The sequence below is a fragment of the Vigna umbellata genome, chromosome 1, assembly GCF_029865625.1.
Source record: "Vigna umbellata cultivar VRB3 chromosome 1, Vumbellata_1.0, whole genome shotgun sequence".
In the NCBI taxonomy this organism is placed as follows: domain Eukaryota; kingdom Viridiplantae; phylum Streptophyta; class Magnoliopsida; order Fabales; family Fabaceae; genus Vigna; species Vigna umbellata.
Genome location: NC_142165.1, coordinates 27,544,347 through 27,563,673, shown reverse-complemented (window position 1 = coordinate 27,563,673; position 19,327 = coordinate 27,544,347). Strand labels below are relative to the sequence as shown.

Here is a 19,327-nt window from a genome sequence, read left to right as displayed (position 1 = left end):
ATTTTTCACAATCTTATATTTTCGATCACCAAATATTTAAGCACTGTAACGATTGAAAATGGTGGTCGCTTAACTCAAATTTATTTATAGTAATAACAAATCAATTTTTTGTATAAGATATTAAAGAAAAAATAATTATTTTAAACTTTTAAAATATTTTATTGAACACAACACGTGGCAAAAAAGAAAACTTAAATTATTTCAAAATTTTGATTAGAGAACAATATTACTCGTATTACACAAGAAAGGATTCATACAACTTTTTCACAAGAAGAAAAAAACTATAAGCAAAAGCTAGAACATAAAGAATATTAAATGTGTAATTCAAATTCTCAACACAGAAAACTAGTGTTTGGAATAATACCCAACACTTACTTATTTTTCACTTTAAGAGAAACAAATAAGCAGAAGCAAATACGTTTTGCTTCCACATTGAAATGAATCAAAATATACCATAAGTCAATTTTGACGAAATAGGTTTCGTTGGCTCTTTATTAGGAACTTAAAAAGAACAACAAATATTTTAACGAAGTGGGCTATGAATTATACTTGCAGAGATCATCAAATCCCATATACTCATGATTTTCAATCTTCTTGATCATTGCTGCAATGCCAACTCCACCTATCAAATAGACCAAAAAGGTTTCATAATTGAAGTTCGTAATAAGAGTTATTTTAGTATATGTTTCATTAAAAAATCCGTGTCTTTTGATACATTAATGGAAACAAGGTGTGTAATTTTTATAACGTAAAAAGAATATTTGTTTAAGATCTGAAAAGTAAAAACTTATATTATCCTACGAACGAAATATATTTAATATATGCATAATAATATAGGTTAAATGTTTTTTAATTACTTTAGTTTGTGATATTTTTTAATTTTGTAAACCGAAAAAATAACTTATTATAGTGCGTGGTGATTACTACTTTGAAGGTGTGTTTCACAAAAAAAAAAATAAAATAAAATATATATATATATATATATATATATATATATATATATATATATATATATATATATATATATATATATATATATATATATATATATATATATATATATATATATATATATATATATATATAACCAAAGACATTCAGCAAACAAAATTAAGTTGTTTTTTAGTTGGTATGTACTAACCAAAGATATATATCAAAAGTAAGTTGTTATACGAACTACTTACGATCTATTTATCGTAAACAAAATTTGGAACGCGTTTTTTTACATAGGAATTAAAATAACCTTTTTAAAATTAGAAAAACTAAAAAGATTAATTTTAAATTTGATAAACTAATAGTAAAATTATTTTAAACTTAAATGGCTAAAACTATATTCATGTCATATATATATGTACTATAAAAATATGAATATAACCAAACAAAGTTAAGAGAAAATGACCGAGGCTTACCTAGTGAAACAGCACTAACAAATATTGTGAAGGCTAGAACAAAGATTATAAGAGAAGCTCTGCCAAGTAGATCGATCAACTTTCTTACAATATGCTGCCCTACAATGGCTGAAACAGCAGCTACTACAATAAAGTACAGGGCTGTGCAACAATCCATATAATGCATGGGTTAGAAAAATAAATTGAACCATATCAATGTAATTCAATTTATAGAAGGCACATGGGTTAAATTTATAGATATAGAGGAGGAAATTATGAAACACAAACCATAAGGAACTGGAAAACGTTTGAGCAGATAGTATTCTACAACGGACATAGATGAGGAAAAGACCATGGCAAAGGTGGCTGTGGCACTTGCAACCTGAACACATGGCATCAAACATTGAAGCCATTTAATAGAACTAGTGAAACTCATTCAGATGGCTTCATCAATTGATATATTCTATCAAAGAGGGCTATTATTGTCATATGCATGGATAAAGTTCATAACAGAAAGCACAATAATAACAAAGTGGACAACGATCAAATATGAATGGATAAATTTGGTACACTTCAAAAGATAGACAAGTGTTATGCTTGAATTAAAGTTTTCTTCAAGAAAAATTCTTTAAACAAATTCATAGTCTAGTATACAAAGTGTGGTCTTACAAACTTGAGAATAATTTTAGAGTTGAAAAAAATAATCTAATATATCATTTAAGACTATCTCCGCAAGACATGAATGAATGACAAATAGGTAAAAATGTCTTTTCAAACTAAGAACGCAATTTTTTTACAAAATTCTCTTTAGTTGATGTACATAGATTTATTTCAAGTTGTGTACTTGATGATTAGACAACGTTGACGGTATGTTTAACTTATCATTAGATAATCAAGTCGAAAGGTTAAAGCTATAAAATAGAAACACTTAAGTTGAAGAGATATCATTCTCTCTTAAGCTATCCATGGTGATCTAGTTGAGAGAGAAACAACGAGGTTAATGTTAGAGAAAAGATCAAGAAATCTAACTTTATCTTGAGTAATTTTGATTTAGTATTTTTAAAACGAATGAAAACATGAAAGTATCTTTAATATCATATTGATCTGAATAGATATACAAGTTATTTGTTTAATATCAATAGACACTTCAAGACCTTGCAATCTTATCAATAGTTCTCGATTCTTGAAAAAATTAAAACCTATCAACCTTTATGATTCGGTTTCTTAAAAACTGAAACCTAAATTTTCATTAAAAATGTCAAAATCCCCTCTCTCTTTTAATTACTTTTTTTTTTGAAAGAAGAGGTATAGGTCCCAATTGTTGAGAAAACTGCAGCAAAGACCTTCATGCTTCGATTATGAATAACTGAGACCTAAAGATTCACCAAAATTTCAAGTTTTCCACTGAGGATGGAGTTTTAGATCTCAATTGTTTTTAAAATTGACGCCTATTGTCTTTTATGCTTCAATTTTACTAATAATTGATGCCTAACATTTTGTCTATGATTAATGTTCATAAAAGTTGCATAGTGACCTTCATTTCTTCTTCTTTGCGAAAGCACTACAATTTCTTCTTCTTCTTCTGTTTTGTAATTTATTATTTTTCTTCATCCTTGACATTTCATCATCTTCATCTTCTTCTTTACCATTTCTTCTTCTTCATCGTCATCTTCGTCATCTCTTCTTCTTTTTCTTTTTTCTCTTCTTTCTTTGTGAAATCCTCCTTTGTTGCTACCCAACTTCGCACTTCCACTTTCTGTTGTCGGTTAACATCCAACTAGTGAACTGGTGAGTGCTTATTTTGATGTTTTTTTGCATTGTTTTGTGGAGTTTGTGTATTCATTCGGCCTTATGTTGGTAAAGTTTAGACTTTTATGTTGCAATTGTTGTCTAGGTATTACTACATTATGGTGAGATTGATTAGCTTTCCAAAATGTGTCCAAGATTGCATATCCATTGTTGCTCACATTTCACCGTCCCAAGTTCCTATTATTCTTGAAAATTTAGTTTTAGTATGAGCCTATAATTATTTTTTGCATGTTAGATATGTGATTAATTATATTCTTAAATATATATATATATATATATATATATATATTATTTTGTTTTATTTGATATTGTTGTTGCAACGAGTTAGTCTTACTTTTCCATTTGAGATTCAATACGAAAATTATTTACTATCTTCAAGTTTTTCCTTGAAGAAATTTTATTTTTTTAAAATTAATATAAAAGGAGAGTACTAATAATTTAAATTTATTGAATCTTGAATTTTACGGTTGGACAATTCAAGAAAATTAATCACTTTTTAGTAGTTTATTAGAATATATTTTAATACACACACACACACACACACACATATATATATATATATATATATATATATATATTAATTCGTTAATATTTTCCAATAATGTTTTGTATTGATCTTCGGGTGCATATTTAATTGTGATTTATAATCGCTTTCATTTTGTATAACATGAAGTCCAATGCAAAATATTGACAAAATTTTGTAAAATTTAAGATATGTTATTTAAAATTGATATATATACCAATAAATTAAAAAAAAGTGAATGGTTTTGAATGGGATAGGGTCTCACCTTGAATACAGAGGTGATCATTCATTTAAAGATTATTGAAATTGTTCACACAATTTCACTATATGTGTATGTGGATGAAGATTGAATTAATTCACCACGCAACAATGTTAAGTATGAGAAAGAAGTAGAAGAATTCATACATGATGCGTGTTGAGTTGAGAAAGAAGTAGAAGAATTCATACAATTTGCACATCGTAATGAGGGTAGAAGGGATGATGAAGTGAAGTTTAAATTTCCTTTTGTCAATTGCTTGAACGGGAGAAAGTTGAATGACACTGAAATTAGAGAACACCTTATTTATGATGGTTTCCTTAGAAGTTATATAGCATCGACATGACACGATGAATTAATAGATTTTCCAACTGTCTTTCAAATTGAATATATTATGAATTTTACCATGAAAGATCGACTCAAAGAAGACAAATTAGAGGGCATGATCACGATGTTGGCATAAAAGCTTTGCCCAATCACATATATGTATGAGATGATATCTACTGATGTTGAGACTTCGTTATATGTTGGTTCAACTAAGTTCACACTATCGTCAGTAGTTAGATGTAACCCAATTCAAGTCGAATCCATGTCAGGTCGAGTCGACTCAAGTCCACAGTGGTCAAGTTAGTTGGGTCCACATTAGGTCGATTTGAGTTAAGTCTAGGTTGGATAGACCTAAGTTAAAAGAGGTTGGTTTAGGCTTTGTCGAGCCTAAGTCAAACTGATTTAAGCTGAGCCTAGGCATGTTAGGCCAGGCAGGATTAGGTCAAAATAGATTGGGTTGGGCCTAGGTATTAGGTTAATATTGAATCAGGTTAATTACAAGTCAGTTTATGTTTAGTTAAATCAAGCTCATGTCACGTTGGGTTAGGCCTATCCTAGCTTAAAATGCGGTAAACCTGTTAGCAGTTTGGATCGTTTATATATATAACAAATCAAAAAATGTATTAGGATCGTTATATTTTATTAGTCAACGTTATAAAGTGATCTAATTAAGTAAATATAGTTAATAATATATATGTCAGGAAAGCTATACTGAGTTAGTTAAAATAAAAATATATTTTAGTGAATTTAGATTGGATTTTCACAAGATCAATCGTATTCTTTTCAATTGAAGTGCACATTTGTGTTTCAAAATTTGTAATAGGTCTAATTGAAGGTCACCTGAGGAGGGACTCCGAGCTCCAAAAAGAGAGGCCCCATAACGAATCCTCCACCTATTCCCAACAAGCCACCGACAATTCCAGCCGATATTCCAAAGAAAGAGTATAGAGCTAGTTGCGGAATAGTAAAACTTTTGCCCTGATCTCCCACAGAAGAAATTGCTCTCCTTCCTTTATACAAGGAAACTGCTTCATATCCAGCTACCCCGACAGAAACTGGAATCTGCATGCCATGACATGGAAACGGCATGCTTTAAACAGTTCTATAAAATTCAATCTGTATACAGATATTTTCAGAACAAGTAAGACTATTAACATCTGAGTTTTATCTAAGTGTACATTAGTTTTATTTATGATTAATATGTGTTGAAAAATATGATAGAACATGTTTAGAATATATATCCCTTTTTGTTTCTCTCGATTATTTGTTTCATCCACAACATTTCTTAAAGGGTTTAAGTTTAATTACATTGGAATGAATAATGTTGGTTCTTAGTTTTATAATTAAGCTAATTTTTGTCAAAGATGGAATATGAAAAAAGTTAATGCTAATATGTCACAAACACGCTAAATTCTGGAGAAAGCAAAAGATATTAGATGTGAAGCATGTTGTGATAAGAATTTTACCTGCAAGGTGTTGAATATCCAATATATTGTAGAACATTTGGTTGTTTGGTTCTGTTGACATTGTCAATAGAAAAGTTTAAGAGTGAAATTAGAAACAGAATACTGATGAAGAAAATGTTTACTGAAAAATAACATACCATGGCAATCTGTATTGCAAGGAACGCGACCCAAACAAAAAGGAGAAGTCCAAACTCCTTCCAGTACACATTTTCAATTATATTAACCTTCAATATTCCAATAAACGTTTGCTGTCAGATATGAAAACCACACTCCAATCATAAAGTACAAACTAGAGCGTATTTACCTCTTCTCTTTTCGTTTCTTTCGCAATGCCATTATCTGGTTCATTAGGAATTGGTCTGTATTCTACTTCAGTCCCAAAACCTGTCACAGAGAACTATATAAACACTTCCCACTGCAAAAAGCAAAATGACAATGTACTATGTTATGGAATATGCAGCAAAAGCACAAGTTTCTTAACTCACCATTTGATTCTTCTTTCCTAGCATTTTCCTACAACGAAAGAATAGGGGTCAGAAAATAAGCAATCAAAATTTATACATATTTTATCACCAGAAAATAATCAGTGTAGGACAATAAATATTAACATACGTGGTCTTTAGTGTATCAAGAAAAGAGTTATATTCTTATTATAAAAACTTTACTTTAATAAAATAATTGAATATGTCTTAGATTTTTACTAATTGTTATGTGTATTTGTTACTAAAAAATTATCATTAATATTGAAATAATCATTAAAGATTTTAAATTTATAAAATAAAATGTATAAGTTGAAGTAAAATTAATTACATATTAATATTAGTTTCTTATTTAATAAATACATATTATTATTATTAAAAATAAAAGACATATTTAATTACCTTACTTATTAATAAAATTAAAATAATTTATTTTTAATTTTATATTAAAAATAAAATGTATCGTACAATAATATATATTTATGTACGGTTTACCCTCTTATCATTAGATTTTCGAAATTTTACAATCCTTGTCGGAGACATTTTACTATCAGCATTTTCGATTTCCATACCTTTTAAAAAACTGGTAATGAGAAACAAAGGGTTCATATTTTATTAAAAAATAAGTTCGGTTTTATCATATTTTGGTAAAAGTAAATTCATTTTATTATTAACATAATGGTCTAATGTTTAAAACTTGAATAAATAGTAATAAAATATGTAAAATAAAATGAATGGTAAACTGTATTAAAATTTTAAAACCTTAATGATAAAATATAAAAAAAAATCAAAAAATAAAATTCGTAATATAATAATATAGTTGAAACGGTTTTGTGTGAAATTAAATATTACCTTATCACTGTGCTTTCAAGTAAAAATCCCATAGTTATTACTTTATGTTATTTTAACAACTTAATAACTTTTTTACAATACTTATGGTTATGTAATGGTTTGTAATTAGTCTTTTCAAATATATTTTTTTAAAATAAATTTAAATAGACTAATAAAATAATAAGTGATCAATTGTCAAAAAATTATTATAAAAATTAACATATCAGAGTCCTTACTTTACTGAGATAACCTTAATGTGTTTTTAGCAAATAGTGAAACCTTGTATGTATTTATGAATAGATATGAATCACCTCTTTGACTATGGTTTCCTTTTTCCATGTTTCAACACCCTTAGAGAATGCCTTTGCAGATGTACCTACATAGGAACCAGCAAGAAGAGTTAAATGTGAAAAATGAGTAAACAAAGTGTGGATTAAGCAAAAGCATTACCTAAAAAGAGAATTATAAGCAGCATGGTAACCATCCAATCAGCAACTACCACATTGAAGACCACTCCTATGCTGATCCCAAGCATAAGCATTGGTTGAATGAGCAGTGCCAAATCATAGTCGATTATGGGCAAATCCAATGTGGGGTGCCTTAGATTAAGATTATAATAAACAGTTGACAAAGCTGCACCCATGATCATACCTAACACAAACACAACATCTGATGATTCAACGTAGTGGGACCATCTTACTCTAAAGAAAAGAATAAAAAGTAGAAAATGGTAATTTCAAAGTATAAAATTTAGGTGAGTCAAAGAATAATTTTTCTTGAAAATAACTTTTTTTTCTCTTTCTACTAGGAATTGAATTGAAAATCTAGTTGGATTTTGTTTAAGCTTTTGTTTTTCTAAAGTTTGGATTTCAATTGAACGTAGATGGAATCGATCGAATTATCTATGATCTACAATAAGTTGGTATCGAAATCATTTATAGAAGTGAATGAACTGTATACAAATCATTATTGAACTTAAATGTGATATATTAGATTTAGTTGTTTTTATGTATGATTTATTTTTGTTATATATTTTATAACATTTTTAAGGGAAATTAAAGCGATATATTGTTATATTTTTAGAAGTTAATATTTTATTGAAACATCTCCTATTGAACCTTTAAATGTTTAACTCATATTTTCATCATAGTGTTGGATTATACAACATTGGATGGATTGAATGAATAAATACTCTATAGCCCCATGAAAAATAACCACAACTATGTCCATTTATATTATAAAAAAGAAAAAAGAGAGAGAATAATTTAGATGTTTGTAGAAAAAATTCTGCATAACTATTCATAGGAATAATAAAACGAAATAAAAATAAATATTATAGACAAAATAAAATAATTTTTCCATTCTTTATAGACTCTCGTAAGTTCATTTACATTTAAAAAAAATTAATTTTTAAATTATTCATAACCTAATTTTAGTTCAGAAACATTTATTTTTAATTTTTTCTATAAAGATCTTTGAAATGTTTTATGCTGAATACCGACAACATTTAGGACATGTCACGCACCATGTGTACACAGGAAAAAGTAATGACAGGAAAGACTATCAAAAGTCATAGAATTATTCATAATGTACAAGACAACTGGAGGGAAAGGACAAAAATGTGACTGAACAAAAATCATGTACGGCTTACTGTAATTATTTGAAACAATAATGAGCAAGCGTACAAAATAAAATAGTACACGAATGTTATTATATTTTAAATATAATTTAATAAACTAAACATATTTGAGATTATAAAAATATGCATAACTATATTTGGATGAATTAACATAAATTATAAGAAAAAAGTTTATGAGTATAGATTATAAAAATAAGTAATCTAGAAAAATAATACGAATTATAAGAAAATAATTTGGAAATATAAATAATTGAGATCTACGTTCATCGAGACTTTGAGAATGATTATTTAATTTTGGATTAAATATACTTTTTGTTTCTTAATTTAAGTAAAAATTGATTTTTTTTAAATTTTAATTTAATTTAGTCTTTTAATTTTAAAATATGTAGATTTAGCCATTTTAATTATATTAGATTTATTTAACATTTTAAACGTATTTTATTTATATTGTTTGATACATTTATGTTTTTCTACACATTTTTAAACATACAAGATTAAATTAGTTTAAAATTTTAAAGAAATTAATTTTATTTTTATTAAAAATTAAAAAATAAAAATATATTAATTTAACCATTTAATTTTTTACAACACCTTGAAATTATTGAGTATTATATTGCTTTCTTGTGTAAGTTTACATCAGTTAATTCTATTAACTTAAATCTTTTCAAAATATTTTAAAGAGTGATTTAAACTTTATTAATTTATTATGTTAGAATATAACTAATTATCTTGTTTTTGTACAATATACTTTTTCATATAATCAAGTATCATATGTTACAATTAATTATTCTATTTTATTATCGATTGTCATTACTTAGATTATTAATCATTACTAATATTAGGTAAAATACAAGTTTGACTCATAGATTATGTAATTAAATAGAGTAATGAAAGATATTTTTATATTCATTTGATAATTTTATAAAAGTAATATGATAAAAAAAAATATTTTTTTCAAGAAAAAAAAATTAATATCAAATAAATATAAAATATTTATGTCTAATAAAATATTATTTTATTAATATATGTCTGTAAATTTTTATCAATGTTTGTTTTACAAGTGAAATGTGATTGTAATATAAATTTCAAGTTAGTGAAATAAGCACTAAAGTGATAATTGAAACTAAATGTAAATCTATATTAAATATAATCACTATAAACATCTCGACGTCATTCTTTCTTATATTATCTGTCATATTTTAATATTATTTATCAAGTGGTACAAGATATTTTTTGTAGATTCTGTAATATAAAATTTTTTAAAATAAAGTTATATTTGTATGTTTTTTTTTTTAATTATTACTTATAAACTAGTATTATATATTAATCTCTTTAAATAGAAAGAAGATAAATTATGATGAGATCGTTTTCATCATGATGAGATTCTTAATATATTAGAATAATGAATCCTAAGACCTAAAGTAATCTCCTCTCGATTATGGTTGGGCCTACTCATGCTGTCTTCTTCAATTCTCTGGTTGGCAAGTAGCAAATATGGACCTCTGGGGTCTGTCCCTACCCACATTTCCACATCTCTCGTACACGTAATTGAAAACAACACAATGGGGATAGATATAGATAACAAAAAATTGGATAAATAAACCCCACTGTTTGTCTGCTTTTCTTTTTAAAGATATTTTTATTTTAATGATTGAGGTGGGATTTCTTTTACCTTTGAAATAATTAAGGTAATAAACAATTTAACTTATAAATTACAATCAATAAATTTTAATTATAATTTCATTTTTTAATAAAATATTCTGTGTGAAATGTTTACTCACTTTATCCACAACTAATTTTTCAGTTGAAAAGTGTAAAAGTTTTTTTTAGTAATTTAATTTATGTATTTAGGTTTTAATTTGTTTTTATTATATTTATTTTTTACTTAATTGAGTTTTTATTTTATAAATAAATTTAATTACTTTTTTTTGGTTAAATGAGTATTAATATGGTTTAAAGATGTTAAATTCAACATCTAATTTTTTTAGGTGTCAAAATCTGAAATATTTTTAACATTAAAATTCTTCTAATTTTCAAATGATATATTTAAGATCATCAAAATTTTGATACATAACTAATTCATATTTTATTTCGTAACATTTTTTAACTCGTTTTAATATAAGCAGTCACATTGAATATTTTTTTATAAATATTAAAATTCAATTGTGTTTTTTCTTCTTTTTTTTTTTAAAAAAAAAGATAAACTGAACACGTTATTTTTAAATTGTATTTTAATCTTCCAACAGTTCATACAAATAAATTGCATGCAATGTCATGTATTATGATGCCCAATTCCTTGGGCTACCAAGGTCGTTAACCAGAAAAACTTAGGAATTTTGATTACAGTATAAAGGTAAAATTTGGAAAAATTTAAAGATAAAAAAGTAGTAAATCCCTCGTAATAAAAAGAAAATTAATTAATATTTTATCTTCAACTATCCTTTTCAAACATTTCCTACTATATTTTTCAATCTTTTAAATTTTTACTTATTTTTAAACGTGTAATATATGGTGTACTAAACTAACACGCAACCAGTTACAAAATAAATTGACCTTTTGTCAAGTGTTTTAAAAATAATATCATTTTGACATCATTTCGTTTTATAAAAAACGGTTTTTGTGAGGCATAACAGATTGCTACACATTTAATGAATGGGTAAAAAACATAAAAAATGAAAAATTGTTATTCATTTAATGAGTCAGTAAAATACATAAAAGTTGAAAATCATGATAAAGTTAAAAAAAAAAAAGTAATAAAATCGTGGAAGATAATGATCTTGAGTGATAAAATTTGCAATTAAAACGGTGATAAAAAATAAATCATAAAGCTGTTAGTATATAATATAGTGGCAAAAATAAAACGGTGGTGGAGATCTTACACTTGGACATAGCTGTGGAGGATTTTGCATCAAAGCCAATAACAAGGCTAAGCATAGGAACGAATATGCCGCCACCACCAACACCTCCTACACTTCCAAATGCTGCTCCAAAAAATCCTATTATAGTTCCTAAAATAATTCGCCATCCAAATTCTATCTCCTGCCATAGTACCCTTTACATGTCAATTTCCAGTTATTAATTTTCCAACTAGGTATTTAAAATCAGAGTCACCTAACAATATTTGCATCTATAAAAGCAATAATTTTATGATCATTTAAAAATATCATCTCTATATACATATTTATTTCTTTAAATAGAAAATCAATAATTATGGGTTAAACTATATAAATTAAAGTTCATTAAAAATAAAATATAGTATGGGTTCCTTCTCTAAATTAAGAAACTAATTAAATTATATTTGAATAGGAGACTGATTAAATGATAGACTAACAAAATTTCTTTTGTTTATTTATAATTTTTAATAAAGTCTAAATAATAATAATAAAATGTGCCAGAACGATGGGCAGTATTTCTCTTATCATTCCTCTTTAAGTTCCAAAATAAATTCATTTTAAGATTTTCTTTAAAAATAATTTAAGAATAAAAATACATTAAGTCAGTACGTAGAAGTTTAATTTTTCAAAATATATATTATCTTCGTTTGTAATATTGATTTAAGTTTTTTAGGAGACAAAATTAAGAAAAAAAAATATTTTTTATTAAAACTTTAAAAAAATCAGTTAATTAATTTAATTTTCTTAAGAATAAAAGTACAGTGAGTAAAAAAAACAAAAGCATGACATATATCCAAACTAAAACGAAGAAAAAATCAATTCTGTAAAAACATAATTATAAGCTTGAAACCTTTAAACAACAATCTTAAAAATAATAGATTGATTTGAAGAATCAATGCTTGAAGAAAATTCAAATTGAGAATCAATGAGAAGAAAAACAGAGAGATAAGATCAGAGAAACTAAGAGAAAAGAAAGAATGAAAAGCTTACTGGCCAAACGTGTTGATAACCTGATTCCCCCGATTGCCATAAGAAGTTCATAGCTTTGCTAAGGAAACTGCCTTCATATTTCTGCGTATTTTCCCCTTTCGTAATCATTCTCTCTCCCAAAACAAACACCACAACCGATACGAATTGCAGTAATGTAAACGGCATCATCACCATGCACTTCGACCTCATTTTTTTTTTCTTCTTTTGTTCCTAAGAAAACTTCTTTCCACTCGCAAAACTTTTGGTTCTTGATCTTTTGTTAAAGCAACAGAATAGCCAAGACCGTGAAAGAAATTGATTAAAAGTTAATTAAGAAAATGGTGGTAAGTCGTTAAAAAAGGAAAAAGAAAAGAAAAATAGTAATAGGAAAGTTATAATACCAAAAAGGTAAACAACATAAAAAATGAGGAAAACACAGGAGAATATGTAAGAATCTCAATAGGAAAGGAGCAGATGCAGGTTTTGGATTCTTAACCAGACAAACACTGACAATATTAATGCATAAGAGAGTGCACGTTTCGAGGTCGGAGGGAGATAAGCTGAAAAGCAGTGGTTCCTGATTTTTAGGTTTTATAGAAAAGAGGAATTATGTTTTGTCCTTAGATTTTTCTTCCCATAACTTTATTAAGGCTTATTCATTTACAAAATACATTCCTTTGAATCTCTTAAAATTTTAAGCAAGTAATTACGCCAATAATTGTATTTACTGTTGTTTTGGGTAATATGATGTGATGTAATATAATTGTGTTTATTATCAGAATAATATTTATACATTGGATATTATTACTAGAATAATTATATTAATTTAATACTATTTTTAGTTTGGGTAAAGGGACATATATAAGTCTTCCAGTTTTATAGGACAAGCAAACAAATTTGTAAGATTAGTTTGGTAATGTGTTTATATATGTGTAAGTTTTAGTTTGATATATTGTAATTTTGTAATAAGACACTTTACATATGAGTAAATCTCTGGCTAAAGGTAGAGTTGTGTTAGAGGAGAGAATCTCTAACAAATATAACAAGGTTAAGGAATTGACCAAATATAATTTAAAGATAAAAATGTATGATATGTATTGTTGCTTGCATGTGCTTAGATGGTTAAGATTCATACATAATGTGTGTCAGTGAAAAAGTCTAATAAATACAAAGGTTAAGTCTTAGCATTAGATTAGATATGACAATTTTATCTGCGGGCATGGATACCTGCAGATAAAATCCGCGGCGGGCATTAACTATCCGTGAATATTTATTACCCACGGATAATGGATAGCGGGTATTTTAATATCCGTTTCTAAACGGGTCGGGTACGGGTAGTATATTACTCGTCCTGCGGGTATCCGTTATCCGCAAAAAATTAAAAAATAAATAATTTATATATATATTTTAATTAAATTTAATTAAAATAAAATAAAATTATATTTTATTAGTTTAAATTTAATTAAAATTAAATTTTAATTTACATTTAATTTAATTTATATTATATATATATATATATATATATATTTGTATTTTTATTTAAATTTTATTTTTAAAATGTATTAAATATTTTTTTTTAATTTTGCGGGTATCCGCGGGTTTTAAAATACCTGCGGGTATTTTTTAAACGGGTATCCGACGGGTAGCGGGTCGGGTAGCGGGTACGATTTTATCCGGTGGGTCGGATTGCGGGTAGGCACTACCCGTGCCCGACCCGACCCGTTGCCATCCCTACATTAGACAAGTATAAGGATTAGAGAAGTTAAGGCGTTAGATAAGTCTAATAGTAGCAATCATTAGGTTCAAAGAATCAGATAACCTAAGTTTCTAGACAACTGGTCACGTTGTCATTGATGCAACAAAATTAATATTACTAAACTATAACAATTTCAGTATTGTTAAGATAATAGCCAAAATCAATAGAAAGGATAAAGTCAACTCTAAGTCATCTCCCATTGAACACAAAAATTTATTCCTAACAAATTAATTCTTATAACAACTGTATAAATGGATAGGCATTATTTTCCAACCAAGAGAGGGGTGAATTGGTTTTGTATAATAATTATTCTTTCTAAAACCTTTGAAAAATCTATAACCTTTTCTTGAAACACAAGCAAATAAAGATTGTAATGCAATAAAAGATATAAGAGATAGAAAGACTAACACCAAGATTTTTATACTGGTTCGGCCTCAATGCCTACATCTAGTCTCTTTCAATCAACCTGAGATTGAAAATCACTTCACTATAAAGATTGAGTTATACAACAAGAATTACAGATAGCCTGTCTCAATGTAATCTCCTTTCCAACTCCGAGTTTAATATAGAAGAATACAACACAGAAAGACACCTCTCAAAGAAACCAGAACCTCACGATTCTCTTCCTAGCCACCGACAACAGGGAAACCACAATTCACAGATTGCAAAATCAACACTGATCTGATTCAGAACACTTAAGAGTGCGGATGATGATCAACAAACGTAAGAACACAAAAATCCTTCAAGAATCCTTTGAATCTTCCAAATTTAACGCTTCTTGATTCTTGGAGAATGGACACACTGCAATTTCTTCTCTCAACTCACTTTGTCAGATAATAAAAATGAATGTACAAAAGTTCTTTATGTAGAGCGCTATGCGTCAATATATAGTTTTCTCAAGTTTGACGCATATTAATCGATTACAATATTAATGTAATCGGTTAAGCAATTAACACTGTTATACCAGAATTACATTAAAACACATTTAACAGATTACACAATTAATGTAATTGATTACACAATTAATATAAGTCAAAACAATTCAAAATATGACCGTTATGGTAGTTAAGACTTATCATGAAAATAGTTTTCAGTGTGCACGAAATTTAACTAATTAAGAAAATCATGTAATCGGTTAAGTATAACACTTAATCAAATTTGAAAGCTTTTTCATCTGAAAACACATCACTGCACTCAGCAAGTGTAAGCAAAGACACAAGTTTTAATCAATTATACATATAAAGTAATCGGTTAAAACTTGTAGTTTTTCCATAGTTAAACATTTGCTGATATCTGATGAATCTAACTGATTACATAATCACTGCAATTGATTAATTCATACAAATATGCTTTGTGCAAGGAGTTTTATCATTCAAAGCCATGACTATGCATACTATAGATATAAACTCATGTATAACCACAGTAAGTATGAAAAACAACCAGTTCAAGCACAAACAAACATATAAACGCAACTTTGTATATTAAAACATTTCTGTTGTTGTGTAAGTAACTTATTGAAACATTTATATTGTTGTCATCATAAAAAACACACAACGGTTTGGGTTTAGCTTTCATATAGCTCCCCTTATCATCAATCTCCCCCTATTTTTAGGATACACAACCATAAACTGTTTTTCTAGTTATTTTTCCCCCTTTGGGCATTAGCATAAAAGATACCAAGTAACAGGAAAATAAATGCATAAAGAGATACATCAATATAAATGCTTACAGACCAATTGTAGAAATCGATGCTCCCCCTATCATGATGCAATAGCTCTTTTTCAAACATTTCACATAAAAGATTTATTCCAGTATCAAAGCTAAAAGGAAAAAAGTTAACACAATATATTATCATCAATGTATCAGATCATGAATGTCAGAATGTATACTGAGTTTTAAGAGAATGTATCAAGCAATAATAAATTTATTAACATGTATCAGAGTGAAAGTAGTGCTTGATGCCATTTTATTGTTATGTGCAATATTCATGATACTCCATTTTGATATATAGCGGATATGAAGTAAAAAATATTATGAATGCATGAAATCATTGTTCTTTTGGTAGGACATTGAGCATTCTCACTCTCACTGGTGGGGGATTCACTTTCACTGCTATAGATGTCACTACCTCTCAAAATGATTGTTCTTTTGGTAGGACATTGAGCAGCGATATGACCCCTACCCAAACATTTAAAACACTTGATCTCCCTAGTGCGAGTGTGTGAAGAGGATTCTTGTTTGGGTTTTTCAACTATCTTGGCTAGAGGTTTGAGGGGCTATTTGTCTTTGACAATTTTCTGTTCAAAGGGGGATTGAAACCTTTTAGCAGAAGCTTTTCTCAAAATTTGTTGTTCTACCTTTATACACATTTGAACAAGACTATCCAAATTTATATAAGATAGTAGTTCAACCCGATCTCTGATTTCAAAATTGAGCCCACTCAAAAATTTGGCCATTGTGAGTTCATTTGTTTCTTCAATTTTTGCCCTTAACATGTATAACTCCATCTTTTGTCTATATTGTTCCATAGACATAGATTTTTGTTGTAATCTTTGGAGCTTATCCATGAGTTCTCTATGGTATTAGGAGGGAATATGTCTCCTCTTAAGGGCATTTATCAGATCATTCCAATATTGTATTGGAGTATTATTGTAGTGCTGTCTCTCCTCAACTATGGCAATCCACCAATACATGGCATACCCTTGAAAGCTGAGGGTAGCCAAAGGAACTTTTCTTTCTTCACTAATTTGGTGGCAAGAAAAAAATTTCTCCACCTTCATTTCCCAATCTAGAAAGGCTTCTACATCATCTTTTCCATAAAAATGAGGCAAATTAATGTTGACTTCCCTAGGAGGAAGGGGTTCATGAGGTTCTCGCCTATGCCTTCTTGAAGAAGAATGTTCTTCATAGTAGTCTCCTACCCGAAAACCTTCTCTTTCATGGTTGGACTCCCCACTCCTACTTCCTCTAGCTCAACTTTGCTCATCTCTCATGACTCTCAACTCATCTTGAAGGATGGTAATTTGTCTTTCTCTATCTTGTTGAGCATGTTCAATTTTTCTATCAGTATCAATTCTCCACTGAGTTAGCTCTCTGAGTTGTTTTACAATGTCATTGAGAGTAGTTTGTTCCTTAGAGTCACTAATTCTTGGAGAATGACGTCTAGAAATCTTGTGATTGTAAAAGTTTTCTTGTGTTAAAAGAATCTTAGCTTTCACCAAAGAAAAATTTCCAGGTAAGAGAGGTGAACCATTAGGGTTTCTTAAACACCAAGTCTTGCCTTGCCAAAAGTGTTCTAGGTTACTTAGTTATTTTAACTCAAAATTACTTCTAAGATCACAAGAATGGGAGTTACTTAAGCAAAGAAAAGACTTTAGACTCTAAATTCGGACTCTAATGATAAGGCTTAGAGTTTAATCTCTTCTAGCCTAAATCACCCTAAAACGTGAAACAACTAGGCAAAAGAAAGACGACTCCTATAGTGAGAGCTCCTAAGTGAGGCTTGGAACTTTGGATCCAAGACATACTCATTGTCTACCAATTTTAATGAAGAATTAAAGAGCAAAGTTTGCAAGTGTTGGAAGAACACTTGTGAATTCTTCCAAGTCACTTGCTTAATGGCCAAGTACAAGTATTTTGCAATTCAAAAGAATTTGAACAACAAGAAATAAATAGTAAATGATGCTTGCAGCTCTGGTTTCTCTCAAAGGATTGAACTATAGTAGTTCACGACAATTCTCACAGCTGCTGTAGTGATGAGCTACTGCTGTTGCAGTAACCAAAACATTGTGCATACCCCAATAGAGAGTGACTCTACTGCACCAAAAATCAGCTCCAATGTTGATCTTTCCTTGCTCCAATCTACTCCCTGAGATGCTACTAGTGTTGTAGGACGTTTTGAGGTAATTCTGCACCCAACAAAGAGCTCAAACCATCCACCAAAAATCAATTTCGAGTTTAGGAAATAACACTGCTGCTACCAAAATATTGCAGAACCAGAATGCACTACTATGAATTTTTTCAAACAGCTTATGTGCAGAATTTTCAAACAATTCAAATCAAGCAATTAAAGGCTAGCAACAACGGTTGACACCAAAAGGATCTTAGGATAGGCTCTAGAGTAGATTTAAAAAGCAAGAAACAAGTAGAAGTTGCAGATATGGTCAATTCGAACTCAACTTTAAAATAGGCAAAAGTGTTTGGCTCTGAATACCACTTGATGAGTCGCTCCATGCGAGAATCCAAACCAGAGGCAGCGGAGGCAGGTGCTGGTGATTTAGAAGCAGTGGTGTAAGGGTGAAATTAATGGTGACAATGATGTTTGAAGAGCTCTAGGTGAAGGGGAAGAACTAGCTCAGACGACCTTCCACTGGAAAGGAAGCTAGATGGAGAGGGAAAGATCATTTGGGTGACTTTTGGCAGAGTTTCAGGAGCTGGAAAATGCTTTAGCAAAGTAAAACTCATTAATCATCAAAAATGATTTTTACAAGAGACCTAAGGTGAATTTATAGGATATTCACCTAGCTTTGTATGGTGATGATGAAATCAAAATATGGTGGATCACAATCCACGTGGCAAAGTAAAGAAGAAATGCTGAAATCTAGAAGCAGCACGAAATACATGTGCCAAAATAAAATCTGCCATGTTGCCGTGATTTATTTCTTCTTTTCTCGATCTCTTCTATCCTTTCCTTTGTGCTGGTTTGGCCCACTCTGGATCATCTGATTGGGCTCCTGGCTTCCACTCAAAACGGATGAATAGAGCTTGTCCTTTTATGTTTAACTCTTCCAAGTCATGTTGGAGCTTCCTAGTCATGCTTCGAGTGATGGGTCCATGACTGGTCCTGAAACCCAAGTCATCACATATGGCAAGAGATCCAACAAAATTCGCAAGCATCTCTTACAAGACTACTGGCCAAGTCACATACGGTGATAACAACAAAGGAAAAATCATCGGTATTAGTAAAATCCTAACTCCCTCTACATATGAA

General features: G+C 28.8%; 1 protein-coding gene across 1 annotated transcript; it reads right to left on the bottom strand.

The window, feature by feature from the left end:
• Nucleotides 1-302: 302 nt before the first annotated feature.
• On the bottom strand, nucleotides 303-13,144 carry LOC124849012 (sulfite exporter TauE/SafE family protein 3-like). The gene is made up of 13 exons (XM_088102345.1): nucleotides 12,983-13,144; nucleotides 12,603-12,855; nucleotides 11,598-11,757; nucleotides 7,530-7,730; nucleotides 7,391-7,455; nucleotides 6,255-6,282; nucleotides 6,074-6,153; nucleotides 5,907-5,993; nucleotides 5,770-5,820; nucleotides 5,144-5,365; nucleotides 1,677-1,770; nucleotides 1,410-1,550; nucleotides 303-622 (listed from the first exon to the last, which is right to left on the bottom strand). Exons 2-13 carry the CDS (start codon nucleotides 12,789-12,791, stop codon nucleotides 537-539), a joined length of 1,404 nt encoding a protein of 467 aa, XP_087958471.1. The 5' UTR covers nucleotides 12,792-12,855; nucleotides 12,983-13,144; the 3' UTR covers nucleotides 303-536.
• Nucleotides 13,145-19,327: the final 6,183 nt, after the last annotated feature.